Here is a 26,309-nt window from a genome sequence, read left to right as displayed (position 1 = left end):
TTCCTTCCTTCCTTCCTTCCTTCCTTCCTTCCTTCCTTCCTTCCTTCCTTTTCTACCTTCTTTCCTCCCTCCCTCCCTCCCTCCTTCTTTTTTTCCCCTCTTCACTAGGTTTTCAGTGTGGTTGGGGTGGTCCAGAAGGACAGGAAATCCCGTCATTGTATCTTGCATTGTGCCCTCTTGCCCAGCAGTGAGGTTACGGCCTTAGAGGGACATTCTTTGCTACTTGCCATTATTCTTTGCCAGTTATAGCCCTAAGGGAGTGCTCAGTGCATATGGCATTCTTAGGGACAGGCCACTACACTAACCTGCAGTTGGTGTGCTTTTGAGGCTGATTTTAAGAATGACTTGGTACCAGTTATATTTGGCAGAATGGTAAGGCATGGTCAGTGCAGGGATTTTTTTTTTAAGTTTTTTTTTTTTTTTTAAGTCTTGTGATAATATTCAACCATATTGTCTAAGATCAACATAACCTTATCCTTAAACATCAGGGTGGCACTGAAACAAAGCATTAAATCACTTTCCCTTACAAAGCAAGAGAGAGAGTAAGAGTTGCAGTTATCTGGGGGAATGGGGTTCCAAGGAAGACAGCAGAGCATCGGCAGGGAGAGTAGCTAAACTGTTTCAAGGACAAATAGGATGCTATGGAGACTGGGCCTGCTGTGATAGAGAAACCACACCCAAAGATCCCATTACCACACAGTCATCTATACCCTCAGGTAATGGGTCTGAGGTGAAACTGTGAATGAAATGCTGTGGGTGTTTGGTGGCTTAAGTCTGGTGACTAAGCCATTGTACAACCCTATTCATAAAGCATATCCATAAATGGCTGTTCAGTTTGTGCAAAACAGAATCTACACTGTGGCCTGGAAGTTCATCTCCACAGTGTGTGTTCATGATATGCCCAGAATGCTGTGAGGTCCTTATAAACTGCCTTCAACTTGTAGTTGAGGGAAAAAACAATGTCAAGTTATCACAAAATATCAGCATCAAGATGTGCTTTGACATCACAGAGCAGATGCACCAGATGGCCACAGGCTAAATAAAGGTCCATCTCCATTCCACACTGCTCAGCTCAACAGCCCTCTGCTGAGCCTTCTCTAGCAGGATTTAGAGCTGATTCCATCAACAGTTAAACCACCACTCAGTTACTTGAGAATCACTTGGGTGGATGTCTATATGGAAAATAATACCGTTTAAATGGCCTTGAAATCACAGTGAAATTAAACTAGTTTTGTTAGAGCCAGCATATGCTGGTATATAGCTCCAGTCTTCATAATCTTCTCTTTGTTCCTAGAATAGTTTAGTTGTCCTCCTACCTGATGCTTCATGTATCTTCCTTGGAAAACACTGTTCTCCCAGATACCAGCAACTCTCACTCCTTCTCCCACTTCAAGAGGGAAAAAGGTCTCATGTGTTGTTTCATTGCCACACTATTGTTTAAGTTATATTGATCTTGGGAAATGGATCAAACATTAGTAAAAGTCAGTCTTTAACTCTTTCAAGTTGTATTATTAAAATTTCAATATATATAAAAGAAAAAAATATAAGTGTATCACACATACTCTTAAGTGTGTTTATCTTTTGTATATTACTTTCTGCATATATCCATAATAAAAGGTTTGTGCTCGGATATTTCAGGGTCTATTAGTTGACTTCTACCAGGAATTCTGGGGACCTACCGAAGGTGTAGATACTCATGATAGTGTCACAAGGATACATGCATTCATCAGAGTATCCCAGGATTCTAAAACCCAGTTCACCTTGGGGCCATGTGTCCAGAGGTCTCCAGTGCTGGGGAAGGGCTGTCTTGCCAAGACAGAACATCCTAAGACCCAGAGCCTGAGAAAGCACATTGTTATATGTGGTGTCTTCTTTTTCTTAAGCCTTTAGTTTCTTCAGGAAGTTCTCAACAAAGCAGTCCCCCCCCCCCCCCCCCCAAAAAAAAAGTCATCAGAAATCAAAATTAACACATCTCTTTTCTCTGAAAATTTATTTCTATCTACAAATATTAGTTAGGGTTCCTTCTGCATTCTACCCAGAAGCATATCTAAACTGATTTCATGAAAGCTGGATTAATTTTCTTAGTCCAGGAATGTTATTTTTTTGATCCTGTTCCTTATTATGCTTGTATCCAACTGTGGGTACTGGAAAAAGATAGGGAAAGAAAGCTAGCTCACTGATGGTTCCAGTTCAGCTTTCCTCACTTTTAGAGCCTATTGTGTGGACTGCAAATCCTGTCCTTCAACAGGGGCAGTAAAGATTGGTGCTTTCTCTCTAAAAACAACTATGTGTAGAACTGAGGAGAGCTGGGATGCTAGGATTGTGAGGGGGAAGACAACAGCAGCTCAGCTTGGTACAGTGTCTTTTGACAGAGCACTCCCCATAGGGGTGTGTGATTTATTGAAAGTTAAGCCCTCCAGACCACATAGTTGCTAAATGATTGCTGCACTGTCCACCTGCAGATAGCAGAGGAGGACATTCTCTTGTGAACAACTTGGTGTTTTAGGCAGAGCTTTTTGATAACAGGACAGGCCATGGTTTCAGCAATAGAGGGTACTGCCAACTTGAAAAAACACTGAGTAACTTCTGCCTCAGGACAAAAACACCGAGCATTCCTGCCAGAAATTCACTAATGACTCAGTTTGCCCTTGTGTATTAGGATAGTAAGGTCAGAGTGTTTCATATAATAAAAGTTGTGACATGTGTCAGAAGAAATGCCAACTTCTTTTTTTAAAGGTAGCACAATTTACATGTTATTTATTTCACTTATTTTGTTTATATGTTTAATTCTTAAAATACTAATATGCCAATGGTACAGCCATCATATGTCTAGAGCAAAGAAGTGTAATGATTATTGTAGACCCCAGAGTCTAGGATGCAACTAAGTTGCAGGCCAAGAAGGAAAAGACATTAGAATAGAACATAATGCCTGCTCCAGGAAATATACCTGAAAGGGGCATTTATACCAAATTGCAGTGATTTTGCCACGTTTTGTGTGTGAAAATTGCAGAATGATAATTGCTCTGTTGCCAATCACTTTAGTGTGACCATGCTGCTTTAAATATATGCTGAGAGCCTTGAGCTTTCTTCCCATTCCCCCCAGCAGGGCATGTCAGTGCAGAATCTGACTTCACTGTGAGGTGCTGGGTAATTTTGTATTTGAAGGCTTTCAGCGTCTACTTTAATGCCAGCCTCTTATCACAGAGCAGTCACGGTTCTCTACGCTGTGTGCAGAGTTGTGGCTCACTCCTCTCCAATTTATTTTTCTTTGTAAGCCAGCATATCAACTCCTACGGGGGCAAAAAATATTACTGACCATGTGTTTTTGTGTGTGTGTGTATGTGTGTTAAAGCAGGAGTGCAGGAGACATACTGCCTGGATCTGTGTGCCAGGTATGGGCCCTGGCAGAAGGAGACCTGTCCTCCTTCTCTCTTCCCAGAGCAGTTTGTGCTAGTGTGTTCAGTGTCTAGTCTGTTCTTTCCCTTGCTTTCCTCATGTTCTCTCTGGTGCTTTCCATAAAGGGAAAGGAAGAATATGAATTATGACTTAGAGCTAAAAGACAAAGAATGTGCCCCTGCCAATTCTAAGGTCAGCCCAAATACCATCTGCCCTAAAAGCTAGGACATTTGCTGACCTAGGCTGGAAAGTCAGCGGTGGAAAGCTGGTAACTTACCTTTTCAGTTGTGTTAAGTGATGGACATTGAAGCACCACCTCACTTTATAGTTCAGGTAGCCTGGAATGCGCTAGCCAAGGCTTCATTAAGACTCACCGGAGTTCCCCTCCCTCAGCCTCCCAAGTGCATTGAGCTGCATCCTAGCTTCAGATTTTTGTTTTACAATATGTCATTCGTACATAAGACCATCTCAGTGTCAATCCGTCATCTGCATCAAAACGCATCCAAGATTAAAAGCATAGTCAGTCGTGTGTACCCACCTACCTACTTACACGCTGACTTTTCTCTTAAAGAACTCTGTATTTAGAAGTATCAATGTGAATTCTTTCCTATCACTACAGTCTGTCTTTTAAAATCATTTTTCAACCAACCAATTCCTGAGTGCATTGTACATCCAGAACAGCTCATGGATAAATGTAGAATGTGTTTTTAAAATGCAGCGTAGATCATTTAAGCATTTGCAAAGAAAAATGTCCACATTCCCAGACAGGAAAAATGAATTAAAGATGAGTCGCTGAGTCATTTGGAAAGGTTATACTCTCCAGTTGCTGGCGAAGAAAATGAAAGGCAAAGTTGAATGTAGTTTTCTCAGAGATACTCCGTTTTGGAACACGGACTGCTGTTGCAGCTTGACCTGGCACACTGTGGGCTCCGGGAGGCCTTCAGGTCCTAACAGAGCTTATGTCTTTTTCAGCTGTCTTACCAGAAAGTTAAGTTTTTAACTGTTCTAGAGCAAGGAATGTTTTCATTGCTTTTGATTTGAGTTAGAGCATAACTAGATATTCCAGGCTGGCCCACGTCTCATTCTATAGCCAAGGCTGGCCCCAAATTACAATATCACTGCCTCTGTCTCCCAAGTATTGGGATTATAGTCATTCACTGCTATACCTAGCAGTAGTTGTTTTTAAATAGTAAAGTGCTCTCATGCCCAAGTACAAACAGACCTTTTCCTCAAATAATTAGTGCCAGCCTAGCCATCAGCACTGTGTCTCACTACCCCTTGGTCTCTCCAGTTTATGGAGAATCGCCCAATTTAAAGCAGAAGTAAAGAATCTTTGGGTTGGGCACACAGGAGTCTGCTGTGGTTGCTGCATCACAGGGCAGCAGGCAGTGGGAAGTGAAGTGTTAACTCTTTGGGAAAACCGGTAATTCAGAAGCCTAAAATCTAAAATGTTCTGAAATCTGAAATTTTATGAACATTAACGTAGTGCCTCAAGTGTAAAATTTTCTCATAAACCTTTTGTGTTAAGTGTATTCATTTTGTCTTACTGATTTTTAGTTAATGTAAAAATAATGAATTTCATGACGAATGGCATTTTTCTTTGCTCAAACATACCCTTTTCATTCCCCGTCCTCCCTTTTGCCACTCCATCCCATTAGCCCCCTTCTGCTCTTGTATCTTGTATAATATTTAAATTTAGATTCTGCATGTGAGAGAAAAATTTCTATTTAATAGTTAATTTAATATTTACTGTTTCTCCTTCATATTGCCCTCTTGTTCCTCCTTTACAACCTTCCCGTAATAGCCCGTCTTCTGCTTTTGTGTTCCTAGATACATATATATTTAAATGTAGATACCATGATGAGCGAGAGCACAGGAAATTCGTCTTCCTCAGTCTGGCTTATGCTATGTAACACGGTGATCTGTAGTTCCATCTCTTTTCCTTGCGCCATAAAATTTAAATTTTGTATAAATTTGCCCTCTGCCCATGTGTATGGAATACCTATGAAGAATGAAGAAAGTTTTCTTTTTTTTTTTTTTTTTTTTCTTTGCCTTTATTTTATTTTCCTTTTTGAGACAGGGTCTCACTATCTAGTTCTGGCTGTCCTGGAATTCCCTATGTAGACCAGGCTGCTCTCAAACTCATAGAGGTTGGCCTACCTCTGCCTCCTCAGTGCTAGGGTTAAAGGCATGCACCACCACACCAGGCTGATGTAAAGAATCTTGAACCAAAGTCAGCTTAGGAGTCAATACTATAGTTTAAACTATCAAATTCTTTTCCTTTTCTTGCATGCTTGGCCAGGACTTGGTACGCCCGGTAGTTCATGTCCTCTGGATAAAGTTGCAGTGTCATAATTTAAAAAGAAAGGAAATTATTACATTAACTACTGTAATTAGGATCTTCAGTGTGTCCCAGAGCCAGGGTAGCAGTGGAAGGCAGTGGGACTCTACACAAAGAGGCCTGTGGGATTTCTGACACTTCCTCTTCCTTCTTTTGTTGTCTGATAATGGTTCCAGGATTTGCTCTGCAATGGTATCTTGTCCAGTCATGGGCCCACAGTAAGGTGGCCAACCTACCATGGACTCTCTCAAATCCTGTGAAGCAAAATTAAAATTTGTTTTTCTTGGGAGAGTTGCTGTAGTAAAAAGAAGCGCACTAACATAGCCGCCCTTCTGTGCTAATGAAGGATTATGTGAAATAAAGTGCTGCATCACTATAAAAATGATCAGTCAAGCCTGACTTCTACTTGTGATTAACACATGGCTCAAAAAGAGCTGTTATTATTTGTGAGTTGCCCTAGACGCTAGAAAAATACTGCTGATCATCAGGGGTCCTGCAAGAAAAATGTGGATAGCCCAGAACTAGAAATGGAGACATTGGAACAACAGAGGAATAGAAAGGAGCCGTGTGCAGCCCGCGTACATCTTGGAGTAGGAAAGGAGCCTTGTGCAGCCCCTGTGCATCTTGGGAGAAGAATGGAGCCGTGTGCAGCCCCTGTGCATCTTGGGAGAAGAATGGAGCAGTGTGTAGCCCTGTGCATCTTGGGAGAGGGTGTGCTGTAATTTCAATACAGTTCTCTTTTATTTAAAAAAATTTAGCATACAAAGTAATGGGTTTTGCTCTGAATTTTCATACATATGTTCACCTCTCCCACTATCCTCCCAGCTGTGCCTGTTCACCTCTTAAAATTGTTTTCCACCCCACCCCCTTGTGATATATTTTCTGGTCTCATGACTATATATATATATACACACACACACATATACATGTTAATGTGTGTATATGAATATATTTTACACATTTGTGTATGGTATAGTTATGTGATTTTGAAGCTATATTTTGCATTTGGGAGAAAGTGGGGCTTTGTCTTTCTACATCTGGCTTGTTTTGCTTAACCTGATGATTTCCAATTCCATCCATCTTACTGAAAATACCTGATTTCATTTTTTTGATGGCTGCTTAAAATTTCATCATATTCATGATGAAATTCCTTTATTCATCCCCATATTCGTTATTCATCCACATATTCTTTCTTCATTGACATATGTCTAGGGTGGTTCCATTTCTTGGCTGCTGTGAATAGAGCATCAATAAACATGGACATGTGTAGTGTCTCTGCTGTGGTTACAGTCCTTCAGTTATATATGCCCAAGATTCTATGCCTAGATCATGTATGGGTTCTCATTTCAGTTCTTCAGTACAAAGTAGAGAAGCCTTTACGTCCCGTGTGCTCTCTCCACTTTATGTTCACTGAGGTCAGCTTTATCCCAGTAAGATGTTGGGGTTCTATTTTTAACATGTGCTTTCTACAAGTAGTGCAGCTCTTTGTACATGAGTCAGAAAATGCTAGAAAAGATCAATTTAGAAGACTTGAGTATGTGGTGCACAGCTGTTACGCCACTATTTCAGAGGCCAAGGCAGGGGATTGTTGAGTTCTAGGTCAGCCTGAGCTATACAGCAAAGTCTTGCCTTAAACAAAAGTCATCTTAAAAATTAAACATGACTGATACTTCACTAGGCATAGCATTCAGATAATGATGATACAGGTGATGAAGTACCTGACTCCCTCCTGGTTTTTGTTTGTTTTGTTTCTTTTTCTTTTTTTTGGCTAAGATGGTTTTATCTATTTAGAACCGCACTATTTTGCTGAGTTGGGGAGTAATTTAACCTATGCACATGCATTTAAAATTTTTTTAAATGGTATTGTTTTACAACTTATATTTTGGTTCCAGCGTTTAACTTCTAGCATCTCTTCATGTCACTAATGATGTAGAAATATACAAAATTTCAAGATAATGATTTTGCTCTTTTTTTTTTCCCTTTTGGAAAATATTTTAAAGAGTCAGTTATTATAAAGAAAATTTGAAAGCCCCTTAGAATGCTGACCCTGAGAAACAACTGTTATCTCCATTTAGTGAACATCATTCCAGATGAACAGAGAAGGAAAATATACTTGTCTTTACTGAATGTAATTATCATGTTTGCTGCCTCCAGTAGAAGGAAGTAGTTAAGGAAAAGGCCCTGTGTCCTAGATGTCTACCTTTTCACAAAAGAGGTTAGTTCTTAAAATGTTCTCCTACAGGAAAAGTAACTGGTCATAGAAAACATCACTTTGAGATTGTAATTCTTCAAGCTTATACATTTTAATTTGCATCTTTATCTGTTTATTTACTGACATGAAAAGCAGAACATCAGAAAATTTTTGTGAGTTTTCTGTCCTTTATCTGCTTCTCAGTGTGATGGTAGTGTTATTTTTAAATAAGCAGAATGAACAACAATGTATTCTAGAAACATTCTTTCTTCAATTTTTTATTCTATAAAGAATTTACAACTAGCTCAAACAGGTAAAATTTAAAGTAGTAGTTTATGTAAAGTATATTTGTGAGTCTAAATGCATGCTAATATTTAATAGGTGTCAGGTTTTTCAGTAGCTTTTTCTGAATTTGACTGAAGATTGAACAGCTCACAGCTTTGTTTTTTATTGCTGTGGTTTGGTGGCCAGGTTTCACCCTTCTAGCTACTAGCTCTGTACTTCTGAACTGGAAAGAAACATAGAAATGAGAACCAAGGAGAGTCCTTTTGGGAACTGATGTGTCCCAGGGAGAGAGAGCTAATTACTATCCCTTAGCAGAACTCTAGCAGGGAAATAGTATTTTTTTTTTTTTTTTAAGTAAAACAATAAATCATTAACCATCCTGTAGTGTAGCAAATGCTGCTCAGGGCAGGCTGTCTCTGAGCTGGTTCTCTTGGTGCCTTTGGTTCAGGCCTTTCCTAGTCTGGACACTGCCTGTGTGTGAAAACAGAAGGCTGTCCTGGCAATGCGTACAGCTGTCTTGTGTGCCTTGCCAAGAGCCAGGCTCTCAGTCCCTACTCTCCCAATGCAGGGCATAAACCAAAACTGTATGAGGTAATCTCACCTAATTTTCTTCCCTGGGATTTAATTTTTTTTTAAGATTTGCTTTTTTATATTATGTGTATGAATGTTTTTCCTTTATGTGTGTATATGTACCACCTCTGTGCTGTGTTAGAGATGGTTGTGAGCCATCATGTGGGTACTGGGAATTATACCTCGGTCCTGTGCAAGAGCAACAAGTGCTCTTAACCACTGAGCTAATTCTCCAGCCTGGGATTTAATTATTTATGGACATGTAAATAGCTCCCAAGAAAGTCTGTATGGATTTTTACTTTACCACGTACTCTGACTTCAAGTATCTCCTGCTGATTCTTCTTTTAGGTGTACCATGCCAACTTCTTCCCACCCAGTAGAGCAGCAGCCTAAGAAAGTACACAGCTTTGCAGAGGTAGATAGCTAGTCTGTTCTATGACTTTCAAAGCACATCACTTTGTGAGTAATTGAAACAAGAGTTTTACACCTGGACATGTGGAGTTAAAGAAAAATAAAATAAGCTGGTCTGTAAGTCTCAGCCTGGGTTTATCTTGTTCATTTTTTTAAAGCAGCAAGTAGGGAACAAAAGACACCAGTAAAATGACACCAGTCTAATAGTTGTATGAGAGGAATATGGCCTAGAGAACTTTAGGAGCAATGGGAATTTGGCCTTAATTTTTTGAATTTTAAATTTTCAAAAATTTGTGCCCCATATTTAAAAATTGGCAAAGCATTAGAGGAGATCATCTGCCCAAGGGTAGGGGAGTAAAAGTATTCCAAACGTTTCCCAGGTTCTGGGGTGAGTCGAATTGTCTCCAGAGGATGCTCTGACCTACATGTGCTCTGTCCTCAGCTACCCTGAGCAGAGGCACTGCAGGTTGGAGAGCTTGTGATCCTGGGCCAGTGGAGAATTCGTTTGCTGGGTAATGCATTCTGAGAGATGAGCTGGCGAGGGCAATTACATACAACTAGTTTAAGTCACATGAGACCCTGACAGTCTTTGAAAGCTGGAGCAAAGGCATAGGTAAAGATGTCATGAATATGCGTCACCTACAATGCATTTCCTTGAAGGTTTCCCTATAAGAGTTGGGACTCTTTCCTGCCTTCAAATGTCATCTCCTGTACCAGTTCCCACTGTCACACGAGCACTTCCACAGGCCTGTGAAATCAAGGTGTTAGTGGGATTTCAGCAACAACATCATATAGTGATCATGGACTGTCTCCTGGTACCTAGAACATTGTTTAGTGGTTTTCCACCGTGCTGCTTTTAACTGAGGTTCTTTATAATACAGTCACATTAGTCAGAATTATCCCACTTGCTAGTGACTAGCCAGTGTAGATACCATCCTGGGAAACATCGTCAAGGACACGAGTGTGATTCTATCTTCCGTTAATGGAAATGAATAGAGAACAGAGAGTGTACCAGAATGTAGACTTGTGTTAGTGTCTGTTGAGTGGCTTCTGTATAAAGACTGTGGTATGAGAGAGAGGAGAATTAAGAATTTGAGGTGAGGTCTGGAGAGATGGCTCAGAGGTTAAAAGCACTGGCTGCTCTTCCAGAGGTATTGCATTCAATTCCCAGCAACCATGTGGTGGCTCGTAACCAGCTATAGTGAGATCTGGTGCCCTCTTCTGGCCAGCGGGCACATATGCAGGGATAACACTGTATGAATAAATGAATAAATGAATAAATCTTTTAAAAAAAAGAATTTGAGGTGAAATAGGCCCCTTTCACCTTTGCTGTTTGAGTTGTTGAAATATCTACTTGACTACTAAAGCAATTAAACCTTGATGCTTTGATTTCCGTACAAATCTACATCAGAGTTCCAGAAGGTTCTTCATAACTCCCTAAAAACAGAATTCCTAATTTTTCCTTACCTGCCCCTTACAGACCACTGCTACCTCATCTCTTACCAACCATAAGCAGAGGAAATGCATCTCCTCTCAATTGATTTCTGACTTCAGAGTGGCGTACTGCCAAGCCTCCTGGCTGCCTGGGTAGACTGTTAACGAGGAATAGTCTAGACTTTCTTTAAATCATGTACACATTATAAATGTTCTTTTGCCTGTGGTTAAAAGTGTGTTTTCAGCCTTTGTGATATGAACTATTTTATTATAAATGTCTCGGCATATATGTGTGTGTATCTGCATGCATATGTGTCTACCCAGGTTTTTGTTTTTTGTTCTTTGTTTTTTGTTTTTTTAACTCATGCCTTGGAGGCCAGAGTTTGATGTGTTGAGTCTCCATCAGTTGCTTTCCTGTTGCTGAACCTGAAGCACAGAGATTCACGTAGTTTAGGTATCCAGCTTGCCCTGTTTCCACTGCTGAGCCCCTGGAATTCCAGGCAATCCAGCAGCCTTTTTAAGGTGTGTGTGTTTGTGTGTGTGTACATATAATTGGGGGTGAGAGAGATGTACTGAAGATTATCTCATTGGCCTAACACTCAACGAGTGAGTAGTCTAGGCTAGCCAGCACCTGACTCCACCTTCCTGGCCCAGGTGATGATACAGACTGACTAGGTCTTGTGTTAGCAAGGTAAGCACTGTTCTGATTGAACTAGTAATTCTTATGACAGTTATTGTGTAGTCTGGTTTGAAGTTCAGCTTAAGACTATACTTTAGCATAAATTAAAGGATATCACAGGAGATAAGTAGCTGAGAAGAAGCAGGAAGGACAGAACCATGTCAGTTGGCTGTGCCTACTAAATACTGTCACTCACTTTGTATTCTGTCACCATTTGTGCATTTTTACATATATAATGTTTTTAAATTATTAGTTTATATGTATAGATGTCTTATCTGTACCATGTATATTAGTTTATATGTATAGATGTCTGTGCACCATGCGTGGGTCTGGTGCCTAAAGAAGCCAGAAGGCACCACACATCCCAAAGGACTAAAATAACAGGCGGTTGTGAGCTGCCTGGGTCCTCTGTAAGAATGGACAGTATTCTCAGCCACTGAGCCATTTCTGCAGCTTCTGCATAGGTTTTTAATTGAAACTTGTAATAAAGTTCTTTCTTTGGTGCTCGTGATGATAAGCCTGTTCCTTCAACTCATTGAAAGTGTTGCCTTGTTCATGTTGCACACGTGGGTTAAAACGTTGCCCAAGGGTTTCGTTTTTATAGTTGACTTGTTTTTCCTCCTGTACCTTCCTGCAGTTTTGGCAGCAAAAATCACATCACAGTGGAAGCATTCAGGTACCTTTCAAACTACTCTTCAGACTTAAGAGTTTGGCCCTGAAGGGCTTGAACATCTGTCTGCCTTTACGAAACCCAGCCACACAGCTGCTTCTTAGCACCTTGTCTCAGCACATGCATACATACAGTGTATTTGAAAAATGGTGTCCACCATCTTGATGGTATTCCATCCTAGAAGTAGTTTGCATCATGTAACTTAAAAGCTTCTTGGCTCACAGTGCTTTGTGATAATTTTCCTTCCCATCATTACCTGATACCAGGAGTCCTGGTGTTAGGCAATAGCTTCCGTACCTCACCTACCCGGGGAGCCTCTGCTCTAGGCTTTCCCACTGGACCCTGGCTAGCACCATGGCTGTCAGGTAGATGATTGTGCCATAGTTGTTCCACATACTAAGCAGGACAAAATTTCATGGTTTGTTTTTTCATTTGAAGATCAAACACAGTTGTGTGGTTTTTTTTTTTTCCTTAAATTGCTTTTTTTTCCAGCTCAGCATGGATCTAGTTATCTGCCTCCTGTCGAGGTGTAAGTATAGACTATGAGGAAAGCATTAAAATACCATGTCATAGAGCGGGGCATGTTGATGCACACCTTTCATCCCAGTGCTTGGGAAGCAGAGGCAGGAGGATCTAGGTTTGACACCAGCCTCGTCGATGTAGTGAGCTCTGGGGCAGCCAGAGCTGTAGAGTAAGACCTTGTATCAAATAAATAAACATGCCACATGACACTTAATTTAGAATCTCCAAGAGTATGTTGTCTGGTGTTTGCTTAAGCACCCCAGCTGATGCAGTGTTTCCCTGAGTTGAGAAGCACCACTGCCTTTCGTATCAGTGTACATACAGATCGCTGGCCATTTTGTTAACCGGAAACTCCCATTTCCTGGACATAGCTTGATGCCTAACTGGTTGCCCTTCTTGTGAGCGTGAAGAGCCTACAAGCAGTGGATTTCACTACTTTGACTTCATTGAGACATCAGTTCTCTCTACTCTTTCTGCCTCATTCTGTTGGACTCTAGTTGCTGGTAAGATATGGAACTTTGGCTGGATTGAGAGGGCTACAAATTCTAGGTGGTACTTTGCATGCTAGGGGAAAATTTTGCTGAAATGAAGAGAGCAGTTAGATGTGTTCCTGGCCTTAATGCTTTATCTATTAAGCAAAACAGGAAACATTAATTAAGAGTATTTGGGGCTCTTCATATAAAGTGAACTAACACTGTTGTGGAGAAGCCCAGATATAGAATGTCCATCTCAGAAAAATCTTATGGAAACTATTCAATATTGATAGTATTGGTGAGTATTTCCACCTTCGTCTTTCCAACTCTGTTGCAGTTTTGATATCATGTAAATACAATACCTTTTTGAATAGGAAAAATAGCTTTATGACTACTAATTACATGTAGGATGAGTTGGTATTTAGCATTTAGTCATTAATGATATAATACCAATGAAATTTTTCTTTTCAAAATCAAAATTACATCCTTGTAGCAGCTGCCCCATGTTTTTTGAGTAGGACCAGGGTTCCTGAAATCACAGAAAGGAAGGCCGGGGCCCTGCCTTATGTGTGATTTCAGCTCCTGTGTGTATCATTGGTTAGCATTTTACCCTGGCTTATGCTTTAATGCGCAATAAGACCAGGACATCTCAGCCACTATTCAGTTCAGTTACCAAGTTATAAAAGTCAGCTCAGCCTGGAAAGGTTATGAGACTAGCTCCAAATGGCACCAGCAACCTAGCAGGTTTCCTGTTTCTGTGTCAGGAGTATTTCCTTCTGTCCAGCACTGGCCATTGCATTGTCTTCACTCTTGTTACATCACATTTTTTACTTTTGGGGTGTGTGTGTGTGTGTGTGTGTGTGTGTATTAATCTAGCACATTGTCCTTAAATATAAGAAATACTAAAGCATCTGTTTCCTAAGGTATCTTTCAGCATGGTTGAAGTATGTGCAGACAAGTATGAGCAGTGAGATAGTAGGATGTTTCTTTCTGAAACTTTGAATATATTGGCATTTTCCCTTCTTAAGAAATATTTCTATACAATTCATCTATCCTAAAATTTATGTTCATGAATGGGAAATTAAAAGGAAGAATATTTTCACCGAATGGAAATTAAGCTAGGTAAGCGGTTAGGAATTTTATCTTTATGCATGCAGTTTTACGCCTCTACTCAATAATGTTCTGTCTTTACTCTTTTTTTTTTTTTTTTTTTCTGAGTCTTCTGCTTTTGGTTAAAAGAAATTAATTTATTCCATTTTCTGCTGTTTTTCTAAAAGTGACTGGCTTAATACCAGGAGTTCATGGTATAGGAAGGTTGGTATTTCCTGTCACCAAGCCAAGGGAATTTAAAATATTGAAAATGTAAATCATGCCCCTAAAAACTGAAGAAGGGAAAGGAGCAGTGCTTATGTGCTGTCCTTATACTCTACTCTGTTTGCCAGCGTGATGAGAGGTCAGGGAAGGGTTATCAAACTTTACTGAGAACAGTTTCTATCTGGGCTTTTGGAGAGAGGATAAAAATGCCATCAGAAACTCATGGCAGGCAGACCACACAGTAGGAAGGAAGCAGGAGCTAAGTTGCCCCGGAAACTTTTCAAAAATAAACGTAGTCAGGAGCATATGAAGTGTCAGTGTTGGTAAGTCAGTTGAATCTCGTGAAGATGGAGGTAGTTTTTGTACTGCATACCCAGAGCTATATCATCAGTCCCTTTAGCTCCATGGAAGGTCATAGAATTGTTGAAGACAAAGAGCACATGTGCGGGATGCCTGCAAGACTTTGTGAGCATCTGTCCGGGGTCTTCACACGTGTTGACTAGGTTGGAGGCTTTGTGTGTTTGAAAGCATGAATGCTGCCACTGAGCTTTGGACTTTTCTATAGAGAAGAAAAAACACCTTTTTTTTTGTCATCATTGTAAGTCAAGAAGCTTGAGTTTAAAAAAAATACAGTATCTTAAGTGATCAACAATGACAACATAATTATCTTATGTAACTTTCAAATGAGAATTGAACATAAAATAATAGGCATACATGTATGCACACCAAAAATCCAGAGATTACTCCTAGCAGGAGTCAGGCCTCACATTCTAGAGAGTACACAAGCTTTCTTTTCACACAAAGAAAATAAAAATTATACCAGCCCTGCAGGGGGTTGAGCGGTTGGACAGGAGTTAAGCAAGAAGCCTAAAACTGGTCAGCGTGTGTACAACTTAGGATGTTGTTTTCATGTCATCTCACATTATTCTTGACTTAGTATAGCGTACAAACAGCCCCTTACCCTCTTGGAATATGAAGTGTTGTTGCCTTTTAGTGTTTATTAAGAGAAGTAATACATCTGGTGTGGGGGGGGGTGTTCATGTACTTTCTCTGAATTTTAGATGATGATTTAAAAATTGTAGCTTAAGTATTTGTGCAGACTGTGTTGTTCTCCATTCTAGGTTTCCGGTCACCCAGCCTAAGTCCTCCATACGTAAGTTGATAAGTCCCCATTTGCTGCTGTAGGATTTTGTTTGTTTTGTTTTTTGAGACAAAGTTTCTCTGTGTAGCCTTGGCCGTCCTGGACTCACTTTGTAGACCAGGCTGGCCTTGAACTCATAGAGATCTGCCTGCATCTGCCTCCCTGAGTGCTGGGATTACAGGCGTGCGCCACCGTGCCTGGTTTAGTTTTTCATTTTTAATAAAGCATTCCTTAAACTTGCAGGTTTCTTGGCAGATATTCCACAGTCCTATGATTTTGAATATACTAGGGTCTGCCTTAAAACCATGGCTTCATGTGGTGGCTTCTGGGAGTCTTCTTACTAGGGCTCCAGTTCTGCTTCACATCATCTTACCTCAGCAGTTTTCTGGAGCCTTGGCACAAGCATACATAGCTCTCTCACTCCAGCAACTTGTACGCCTGCAAAATAGGAGCCAAGTAGATAACACTGCCAAATTCTGATGCTGGCTATAGTCTGGGCTCCTTGGACCACAACTTCACTGTATTCTGTGTGCCTTTGAGACTGTGACTGGGAAAACACTTTCCTAGGCACCATTTTCCAGCAGGCTCTGTCTTCTTCTTTTTTAAATTTAAAATTTATTTTTATTAATCACAGTTTATTCACTTTTTATCCCAGCTGTAGCCCCTCCCCAGTCCAATGATAGGGGAGGTCCTCCTCCCCTTTCATTTGACCCTAGTCTATCAGGTCTCATCAGGACTGGCTGCATTGTCTTCCTCTGTGGACTAGTAAGGCTGCTCCCCCCTCAGGTGGAGGTGATCAAAGAGCCAGCCCATGAATTCAAGTCAGAGACAGTCCCTATTCCTATTCCTGAGGAACCCTCTTGGACACTGGGCTGCCATGGGCTACATCTGTGCAGGGGTTCTAGGTTATCTCCATGCATGGTCCTTGATTGGAAATATCAGTCTCAGAAAAGACCACTATGCCCAGATTTTTTGATTCTGTTGTTCTCCTTGTGGAGCTCCTGTCCCCTCCAAGTCTTTCTATCTCCCCCTTCTTTCATGAGATTCCCTGCACTCTGCCCAAAGTTTGGCTATGAGTCTCAGCATGTGCTTTGATACCCTGCTGGGTAGAGTCTTTCAGAGGCCCTCTGTGGTAGGCTTCTGTCCTGTTCCCTATTTTCTCCCTCTTCCAATGTCCGTTCCATTTGCCTTTCTGAAAGAAGATTGAGCATCTTACCCAGGGTCCTCCTTCTTGATTAGGCTCTATCTTCTTAGGCATTCTCCTTTCCAGATGAATTTTCATTGTGAGACCCTGGATAAAGAGGTGTCTTGTCCTCAGAGAACCTTCCCATTTCCCAATGCCAAATCTAACCATAACAAATACAGTCACTTTCTGAAACCTTAACTACCACATTAGCTAACCAGGTTCACAGTCCTTCATCCCCAGCCTGCACATTTCCCCTTTGCTTTAGCTCTTTCTCACTGTTAATCTGCCTAAATGCAGTAACCAGTTACCATGGCCTATTGCCTAGTTCATGCTGTAGACTTTATTCCCTTCTGAAACATCATAACTTTAACGTCTGCATCTCTATCAACATTCAGGTCTTACATGTTCCCATCAAAATAGCCCATAAGCTCTGTTTGGAATATTCGAGGGCTTCTCTAATATACTTAGCTTCAGGTTCTTGCAGGTTTTCCCACAAACAAGTCAAATCAAACAAGACCTAAGAACCATGTGATCAAGTAGTGAAAGAAATGCCAGGATTTTACTTTGGCCTCCTGTCAGCTCCCCAGTCAGTGTATTTATTCTCCAAATGAGATATAGAACAGTGTATAGAAATGTGAGACAGTCTTAAAGGCAAGAGTGGGCAATGACCAGAAGTGTAGACAATGGCCAGAGACCGTTGTGCTATTCCACATGTTAGTCAGACTTGATAAATTTTTTTATAGTCTCTGCAACATTTTTCCTGCAAGGCATTTTCCTGTCTAAGTGATGGATAGGCTTGTTTGGATTAACTCCTAAGGAAAGGTACAAAAGTGTGTCCTGTCCTTTGCCAGAAAACTTCTGGTGAGTAGTAATCCTTTGATGTTTTGTGCAGCATAGGATGCTGTTTTAATTACCCGGGTTATGTGTTCTTTCTTTTGTAGATCTTTACACATCCTTGCTGCCTGATCCTCTTCCTTTTCATTCAGTATTTTAAGAAGTGACATTTATTAATCCAATCAAGCTCCCAATGAAGATTGAGCAGTACAGACAAAAAGAATAATAATCAGTATATAATCATCAGTCAGTAAATCTTTCCACTGTATACTGTTCAGTTGTCATAGAATAGACCATAAGCCGTCCCCATATGCTCTATACAAGTGTACAGTAACTTCCAGCAGCTGACTCTTAACTAATCTTTTTGAAATTTGGATTCTTAGATTGACAAGTTGTGTAACTCCTTTGTTTTAAAAACATGCTTGGGTAAAGAGAATTCTTTTATTTCCTTTTTGCTGTTCAGATTCATTGGTCTTTGTAGGGCAGAAATATCTTGTCGCCTTGTTTCTCTTCATGTGTTTACTGATGGAACAGTTTCTTGTTCTTCCAGCTAATGGGCCACAGGAACAGTGTGTACCAAAAACGACTTTTTCTTTGCCCAGATCTGAGAAAGTGAGCCATTTGCTTTCAGTTCTTCCAAATAGTTTCTTAACTGAAATTGCAGTGGCCATATTTCACATGGGAAATTAAAAAAATATTCTATATCCTTGACGGAGCCCTGGGATACTTTGGGGTGAGGTGGAGGTTCAGTAGAGTTTCTGGTTTTGCTGGTGTTTGTTTTTTAAAGGGGGGTGGGGGGGATTTGTTCAGGGGAATATTCTTTGTCTGTTTTTCTTTCTGTTGTCAAGCAAAATAATATCCCAAGTCAATAACAACAGGCTTGGCTGGCTAATAAGATTTTAGGAGCAGACATTACAGTGACTAAAGTGATTAGATCTTTTTAAACCTAATATTAGGAAATCAACCGCATGTCATGTATAACCTTGGAAATGACAAAGGTATGTATCCTGAAGTGGCATTGACCTTATGCCAAAACAGGGAGTTAGCTGTGTAAAAGTACTCCCACTTTGTTATTTCCGGGGTTGTCACTGGTCCCTGCTTTCAGACTGTGAACCACTAGAGCTGCAGCCCTATCAACACCTGAAGAGAAAAAAAAAAACATCTATTGTTAAACAAAGTTGGAGAAGCCTGCCTTATCTCCAAGCCTGGAGGCCTGAATTTGCAAAAATGTTAATCAGTGGAGTTTTTAAGTTTTGCATTACAGATATCTGCTCAGCTTCCAGTGACCACAGCTAGCAGACTGCTCATTGTAGAACACATTTGTCAGATAGTTCTTCATTCAAGTAGTTCACACTCCATGGATATTCTTTGAAAGCAACTATATAATCATAGCCTCGTTATTTTCAGTCTTAATGAATGTACCTATCTTCAGAAGTTTCCTTTTCTATTTTCTTTATTGCTGTGGCTTTGTATCAACTCTGTAGATAGTGTTCATAATGCATGTACCATAATGTTACATTTCCATCATGACCAGAAAGGTAATGAGTACAAGGTCATCATCTTCCACTATAAGGTCTGAAGTTGAGATTTTTCTCTCCTGGAACTTCATAATTGCATCAGACAGCATGTTCTTGGAGGCTGCCTGTGTGTTTGTTATTTAGTACTGTACCAAGTGTCTGACCTCCTGTGTCTTCAGTACTGATGTAGTAATGATACAGCCAAATACAAAACAGGGAAAGAATGAGTAAAAAAACTTGACAGAATTCTTACATGGAAAACCATACTGGCACGGTAGAAAAAGTAAAAAGAATATTATGAACAGTACAAGTAGAGTCTTCCACTTAAGAAGCAGTCTAATGTGTGTTAGATAAACAGGTACAGGCTACAGAGTAGCAAAGTCAAAAGGAAAATGATTTTCCCTGAAAGGCAGCATGTCTTATAGTCATTGGTTGCTTTCACAAGTATCAAAATGAATGTTAAAAATGAAAATCTGGTCATTTTAGAGTACACTTGACAATAGGCCAATACGTTATGTTCTATAGTAAAGTCTTAATGCAAATGGAGTAATACGAGGCTCTTAAAACTTCATCTGATGTTTTCTTGTCAGAAAACTTTGTATAACATATAGCATAAATATTCCACTCTACCAGTCCTTAGTGCATTGACTGACATGTGAGAGACAAATATTTATTGAAAAAAGTAAGTTAATGATAGTTTTTAAATCCCCTAAGATTTAGTAGCCATTCTAATGCTTGTAGCAGGCATCTTATTTCATGACATCTCCTTTTCTGTTAACCCCATAGCAAATTGTCCTCATTTTAGATGAGGACACTAGATTTGAAGAAGGTTGAGTGATGTACCTACCCTAGGGCATAAGGCTGTATTTGAAAGAGATGTGGTTGAAACCCAGTTTGGTCTCAGGGTGTTACTTAGGTTCTTTCTTCTTGCTACTGCTGAGCCTGAACTGTTGGAGGAGATACTCCATAGTCTGCATCTAATATCAAGGTTAGGAAGGACAAGGGCCTTGTTTTACAGTAACTTGTAGTTTTGCTTGGCCAATAGTTGAATCAAAAGCATGGGGAAGTGGTTCTATGTGAATGAGTCATTCATGGCGTGATCCTAGCCAGCAGTCGCTCAGTGTGACTTCTCTTTCTCTGTCATTGGATTAGTAATACTCATAAAAAGATGCAGCAGCAATCACGCCCTAAAGAGCTCAGCTGTGCAGCTGAAGAGTCAGGTGAAGCCTCCTGATAATGAGTTTACAGCCAGGTTTTTTTTTTTTTCAGGGTATTTGCAAATGTTGAGCCTTTCGGAGATCTAGTATCCACTGAGCTTCCAAAATGGTTTTCCTTTGAGCCAAAGGATATTTAAACATCTTGCCTGAGGTCACAGGGACTCATATACTTGCATGTGCCAAGGTTCATGGTGTTGGTCTTAAGTTTCCTTTCCTTTAAACTTGGAATTCATTAGTAGCTTTAGGTGTGAGCCCTGCCCCGAAGAATTTGTAATTTAGCCTTTTAGAGCAGCAGATGCTATCATAATTCCTGGCTAAAATCGAGAGGGATTGGGGGATTTGGAAAAAAGTTTAGAAGATGTTTAGCAGCTTAAACAAGGTCATCCTGAGCTGGCACCAAGTAGCAGAAGCTGTCATGGTGCTCTTTCCTCTGAGCAGAAAAACCAAACCAATCAAGACGTCACTAGGATACATTTTGTTTGCAGTTTTGTTGTGTGTGCTTTTTTAAGACTCAGATGCCAAAGGAAATAATCAACAAGGGGAAAAATGAAAGATGGTTTGAGTCACAGTTGAGAATTAAAGTGGACTCTGGTTGACTGAAGTTCCTGCTCTTTGTGATTCAGAGTACCTATTTGTAGTGGATGTCCCTGAAGACAAACCACAATATTTGTGTCTGTAGGCTCTCAGCAAATGTGGAAGTTACCTTTTGATTTTCCACTTCTGGAGTGTAGGAGCTAGAATAGCCTGAAGCTCTCCTGACGTTTTGAAAATCCTTCTCAGAGCATGAGACCCTCTTTCTGTAATCTGCACATTTGCCTTCAGTGGGTAGGGAGAGACCTGCTCTGGTAGGTCCTCGCTTCCCCTTGCTGCAGACACGACCAGAGAAATGTCAACACACAAGATTGACCTGAACTACACTGGTACATCTTGTGGTTTCGCTGTGGTCTTCCCTAGAATTTTGCCAGAAGTTCTGAAAGTAGCTAATTGCTTCTTGCCATTACCATGCTTAGATTCTGCACGCTAACATCAATTCTTATCCTTTCCGCCCAGAGTGCTCAACTCTGTCTTAAAGTAAAAGAGATTTAATTTTGCATTTTGTTTATATGATTAGTGAACTCACCTTGCTTTTCTATGCAGTGTTCAAAATACAGAAGTCAACTCTAATTTAATTTCTTATTTATTACATTATTAGAAGTGACTTCTTTCCTTCTCGTAATAGCCTTTTAAAAGTAGCCTTTTTAAATTGTTTAATTTAGCATCATTACTTAAAATTTTTACTATTTCACACTTGATACTGGGAAATAGAATAAAGGTTATAATTTATCTACCCTAACATATTAAAATATCTTTATGTTGAACTTTTTTAATAATGAGGATTACATTTACAGTGGGACATTTATATCAACAATTTTTAATTCTATGCATATTTTGTAAAATACCATCATAATTTTTAAATAACTCTGAGTTTTCATTTGCAGACTTTTACATAAATGCAAATTATACTTGATTATATTTGAATCATTTTGAAAGCATCAAGGATAAAGTTCTGAATTTGGAAGGTAATAAAAGTAACTTAGGAATTCTATTCTGCATGAAGGCAGCATGGTGGTTGCTGTGGTGGGGGTTTTGTAGATGTTGCAGGGTGACTTCTGAGTTGTGGGTTCATGATGGTGACAAATCTCAAGGCTTTCCAGATAGAGATTATTTGAATGAATCTGTTTTTCAGTTGTTTTTATCTGTTGAGCATTATCACATTCCTCCTCAGATCCACATGCTTTATCTTCCCCTGCCAGCAAATGCCTCTCTTGTCTTTGATATCCCATTTGGCTCTCAGTACATACTGCATTTCAGTACTCATGTACAGATTTCATTCGATTGTTGGCTAAAATAGCGAATCCAGTTTTACTGAAGGCTGTGTCAAAAAGGGACAGTGTTGGGGTTGGAGAGATGGCTCAGCAATTGAAACTCTTGCTGCTGTTACAGAGGACCCACATAGTGGTTCATAGCTGCCTACAGTGCCAGGGGATTAAACACCATCTTTTGGCCTATGTGAACAACAGGCTTGTGTACAGTACAGCCAACCTGTGGACAAACTACCCATATACATAAAATAAACATAGCATTTTTTAAAAAACAGTGACAGTGTCAATCCTTTAATGTTTAAGGTATATTTACAGTTCTACTGTTCATGCCTAGAGGATATTCCTGTTGACTTGGTTCAATTGCCTCATCTTCTGAACAAGAAACGTTAGTTTTAAAATGGCAAAAGTAGTTTCTTCTGTGCTTAGAAGTGATCCTGTGGCTAAAGCTAGAGCCAGAAGTTAGCTGATTTGTAGCTCTGTTTAATTTCCGCTCTTCCTCCCATCCTTGTGTTAGTTCTGTGGGCAATTACTCATTGAATATCTGCTAACTACCAGCACACCGTAGTGAACTGTGATACTACAATGCTGAGCCTGTCTTTGAACTTTTATGTTATGGGAAAAAGATACTAACTATACAACACTATAATTCTGAGAAACTGAGTAACAATAGATAGAAGATCGCCTTGAAAGAAACTATGACTTGTAGGTACTCATTGTTTTTATATTATATATATTATGTGTATTATAATATATATGAGTATTATTATATATGTTAAATGCAGTTAAATATTTATTGCATGTTTATTCTGTGCTGAGCTCCAGAGAAATGAGAACTTTATGGTCCTTCTGTCACTATGTAGTCTAGAAGTGAGATAAGCTAAGGCATAGTAGTCCACATAGAACAAAATATTGCAGATCTGTGTCCACAAAACCAACATTTTTTGGAGAGGAAAATCATAGTGGCCATCCTGTAAAATGGTGGTTCTCAGCCTATAGGTTGCTACCCCTTTGGAGGTTGAACGACCCTTTCACAGAAAACACAAATATTTACATTGCAATTCATAACAGCCTCAAAATGACAGTTATGAAATAGCAACTAAAATAATTTTATGGTTGGGGTCACTGCAACATGAGGGACTGTTTTAAAGGATTGCAGCATCAGAAAGGGTGTGATCCACTGCTGTAAGTGATGACATATGGCACAGCACCTGAACAGATCCTTTTTTAAAAGTTTAGAGAGGAATAGCAAAGGCCTTCTAAGTAAGGTGTTGTGGCGCATGCCTTTAATTCCAGCATTCAGGGAGGCCAGAGGCAGGTGGATGGCTGTGAGTTTGAGGCCAGCCTAGTCTACAAAGTGAGTCCAGGAAAGTCAAGGCTCCCCAGGGAAACCCTGCCTCAGAAAAAAAAGAAAGAAAAAAAAAAAAAAAAAAAAAAGAGGCGGAGGCTGCCTTTTGGATAGAAAGATGAGAGCCTCTGAAAGAACTGTGGTGAGGCAGGCTCCACCTGGGATAGAATTCAGGTGCAGGAACCCAGGCTGATGAAAGTGCTAGTAGTTAACAAGCCAGATTGCCTAAATAGGGCCGGAATATAAAAAGTGAAATTGCAGGGTTCTGTTTCAACAGTTGAGAGACAAACCAGAACTAGGGTTTTTCAGTTACTAGATCCAATTGTCTTGGTCAGAGTAGAACTGATAACAAAGAGGATTTAGGTCTCAAATATGTTGAACTTCCTAAAACCTTAAGTCAAAGTTAGTTATTATAAAAAAGATGGCTTTCCTACTTGAAGATTGACATCTAGACAGGGCACAAGTAAATTGCACTTATTAACAATTGTTTATGCTTAATACTAGATGAAGGGAATAATTGGCCATGATGTAATTATGTAAACATTAACTAACCTTGTTTAGGTTTTTTTGAACAAAATCAGAATTGTTTCAATAATTTTCAGCCATCTGCCTCCAGTTCCCAAATTAATCAGTTATATTTGTGTTTGCATATTTTTTATGTATGTCTAATTTGCACATATCATATTTAGGGAAACCTATTTTGATTAGTGTTATTAAACAATAGTGATGTAGCTACTTTGAAAATAAATGAAATTTTGTTACTTAATGTCATTGAAAATTTTAACTATCTCTGTCTTTTTCTTGCTAAGTATAGTATAATGAAAATAGCAAAATTCTACTTGATTGCTAGAAAACTGGGCTGGATTCCTCAACCTGATAATGTAGAGTTGGCAGGTATAAATATTTTGGAATATGGCGTATGCTGGACTGGAAAAGAATTATTGCAGTTAAATAATTAAACTGTTCTTTCAGTGGTTTTATGTCCCATTTGAAAGTGATAGGTAGGGACCACTGTTAGTGAGGACTCTGAGCTGCTATAGTGGTAACCATCCTTAAGGGCTGAGGACAGCACGTATGTGATTATAACAAGTTGTCAGAGTGGGGGAGTAATAACTGCCAACCGTTTGGGGGTTATGATAATCAGTTAACACACTGGCCCCTAGAGCAGGGCCACTGCTGTGGTAGTGGGAGCTTTGCTCCTGTTCCTACTAATTAACTTTAGCTTCAGAGTTCCTCTGCAGGGATGGTTTGGGGCTGGATTCTCTCTAAGGAAAGAAAAATAAACGAAGACACATTATTATTGATTGCTAGAAAAACTGGCTTGGATTCCTCAACCTGATAATGTAGGGATGGCAGGTGTAAATATTTTGGAATATGGCATATGCTGGACTGGAGAAGAATTACTGCGGTTAAATCATTCAGCTGTTCTTTCAGTGGTTTGAAAACCTGTCTGTGACAATCTCTTGAATTGCTTACAATATAAATTGTGAGTCAAGACTCAGAAAAGCAACGCAGTGTTCAGATGGTTGTTGGTTTTGTTTCTTCAACAGGCTCATGCACAGTTGGTTCGAGAGGTCGATGTGGAGAAGGTGTCTGCTTTTGAGAATCCATATGTAGATGCAATAAAGAGCCTGTGGAATGATCCTGGAATCCAGGAGTGCTACGATAGACGGCGGGAATATCAGTTATCTGACTCTACCAAATAGTGAGTATCTGCCCCGCAGGCCCTGAGAAACTGCCTGATGCAGTACTTCATGGGGGTGTAGTTTGCGCTATATGTATGGTAATCAAACCTATGTAGTATAAACATTAAACTCATATTTGAGTGTCAAACTCTTACGTGTAGGCTTAATCATAAGGTATTGGTATCATAGGGGGGACAGTATTTCTGGAGTTTTGGGGGTTTTGTTTGTTTGTTTGTTTTGTTGTTGTTTTTTTTCTTTTTTTGAAAACAAGTCTCAAGGAGCCCAGGCTGGCTTTGAACTCCCAGTACTCCTCTCTTCAACTCCAGTACTATGATTACAGGTAGGTATCACTATGCCAATTATGTATCCTAAGGCTCAGACTGAGAACTTCATGCACGGTAGGCAAGTATTCTACCAGTTGAGCTACATCCCCAAGTCCAAGAGTGTTTCTTTGATTGTTTTACTTAAAAGCAATAACATAAATAAAAGGAAGACCCTAGTGATCTGATTTTCATCATCCTGTTTTCTCCCTCAAACTGCAAGCCCGTGATCCATAGATCTATGCATCTTAGGGAGATTTTCTTTTTCTTTGTTTGGGGGTGGGTGGGTGGGTTGGGGGTCAACTTGACACAAGCCTGCGTATGTCAAGTGAGAAAACACTCCATCACATTGGCCTATAGACAAGCCTGTGAGGCATTTTCTTAATGACTCGTGTGAAAGGCCCCAGCCCACTGTAGGCAGTACCACCCCTGAAATGGTGGCCCTGGGTGCTGTAGGAAAGCAGGGTGAGGAAGCTATGGAGAGCCAGCCAGTAAGCAGTGTTCCTCTGCCGCCTTGATGCATTTCCTGCCCCGAGGTTCCTGCCTTGCTTGAATTTCCACCAGTGAGGGACTATTACCTGAAAATGTAAGATGAAATAAGTTGCATTTGACCACGGTCTTTATAACAGCAGTGGAAAGCAAATGAAGAGACATTGTGACTTGAAATCTTGGAATAAATTTTTCATAAAAAATAAGATCTTATTATTGGGTGACAGAACACTTGGATAAATTAGAAATTACAAATAAAAATGTGTTTGATCATGGCTTCCCAAAACATGGGACTTCCTAGTCTCCAATTCTCAGGCCCTTGTCTGCTTTTGAAGAACCATTGTTGGTTGGGTTTTCTTTTGCAGGAAAACTGTGTGAGTTTTAACCTTGCATGCATGCATTCCAGAATTATTGTGTGAGCTGCCAG

General features: G+C 39.9%; 1 protein-coding gene across 1 annotated transcript in view; it reads left to right on the top strand.

The window, feature by feature from the left end:
• Positions 1-26,309, top strand: part of LOC129681722 (guanine nucleotide-binding protein G(q) subunit alpha) — a 147,757-nt gene that overhangs the window by 67,130 nt on the left and 54,318 nt on the right. The window contains exon 2 of the mRNA XM_055613807.1: positions 24,939-25,093. Within this exon, the coding sequence (XP_055469782.1) occupies positions 24,939-25,093 (155 nt within the window). The remainder of the gene's footprint in view (positions 1-24,938; positions 25,094-26,309) is intronic.

The sequence above is a fragment of the Psammomys obesus genome, unplaced genomic scaffold (genome assembly GCF_907164565.1).
Source record: "Psammomys obesus unplaced genomic scaffold, mPsaObe1.curated_primary_1811, whole genome shotgun sequence".
NCBI classification, from domain to species: domain Eukaryota; kingdom Metazoa; phylum Chordata; class Mammalia; order Rodentia; family Muridae; genus Psammomys; species Psammomys obesus.
This window is presented reverse-complemented; position numbering and strand designations above follow the sequence as displayed.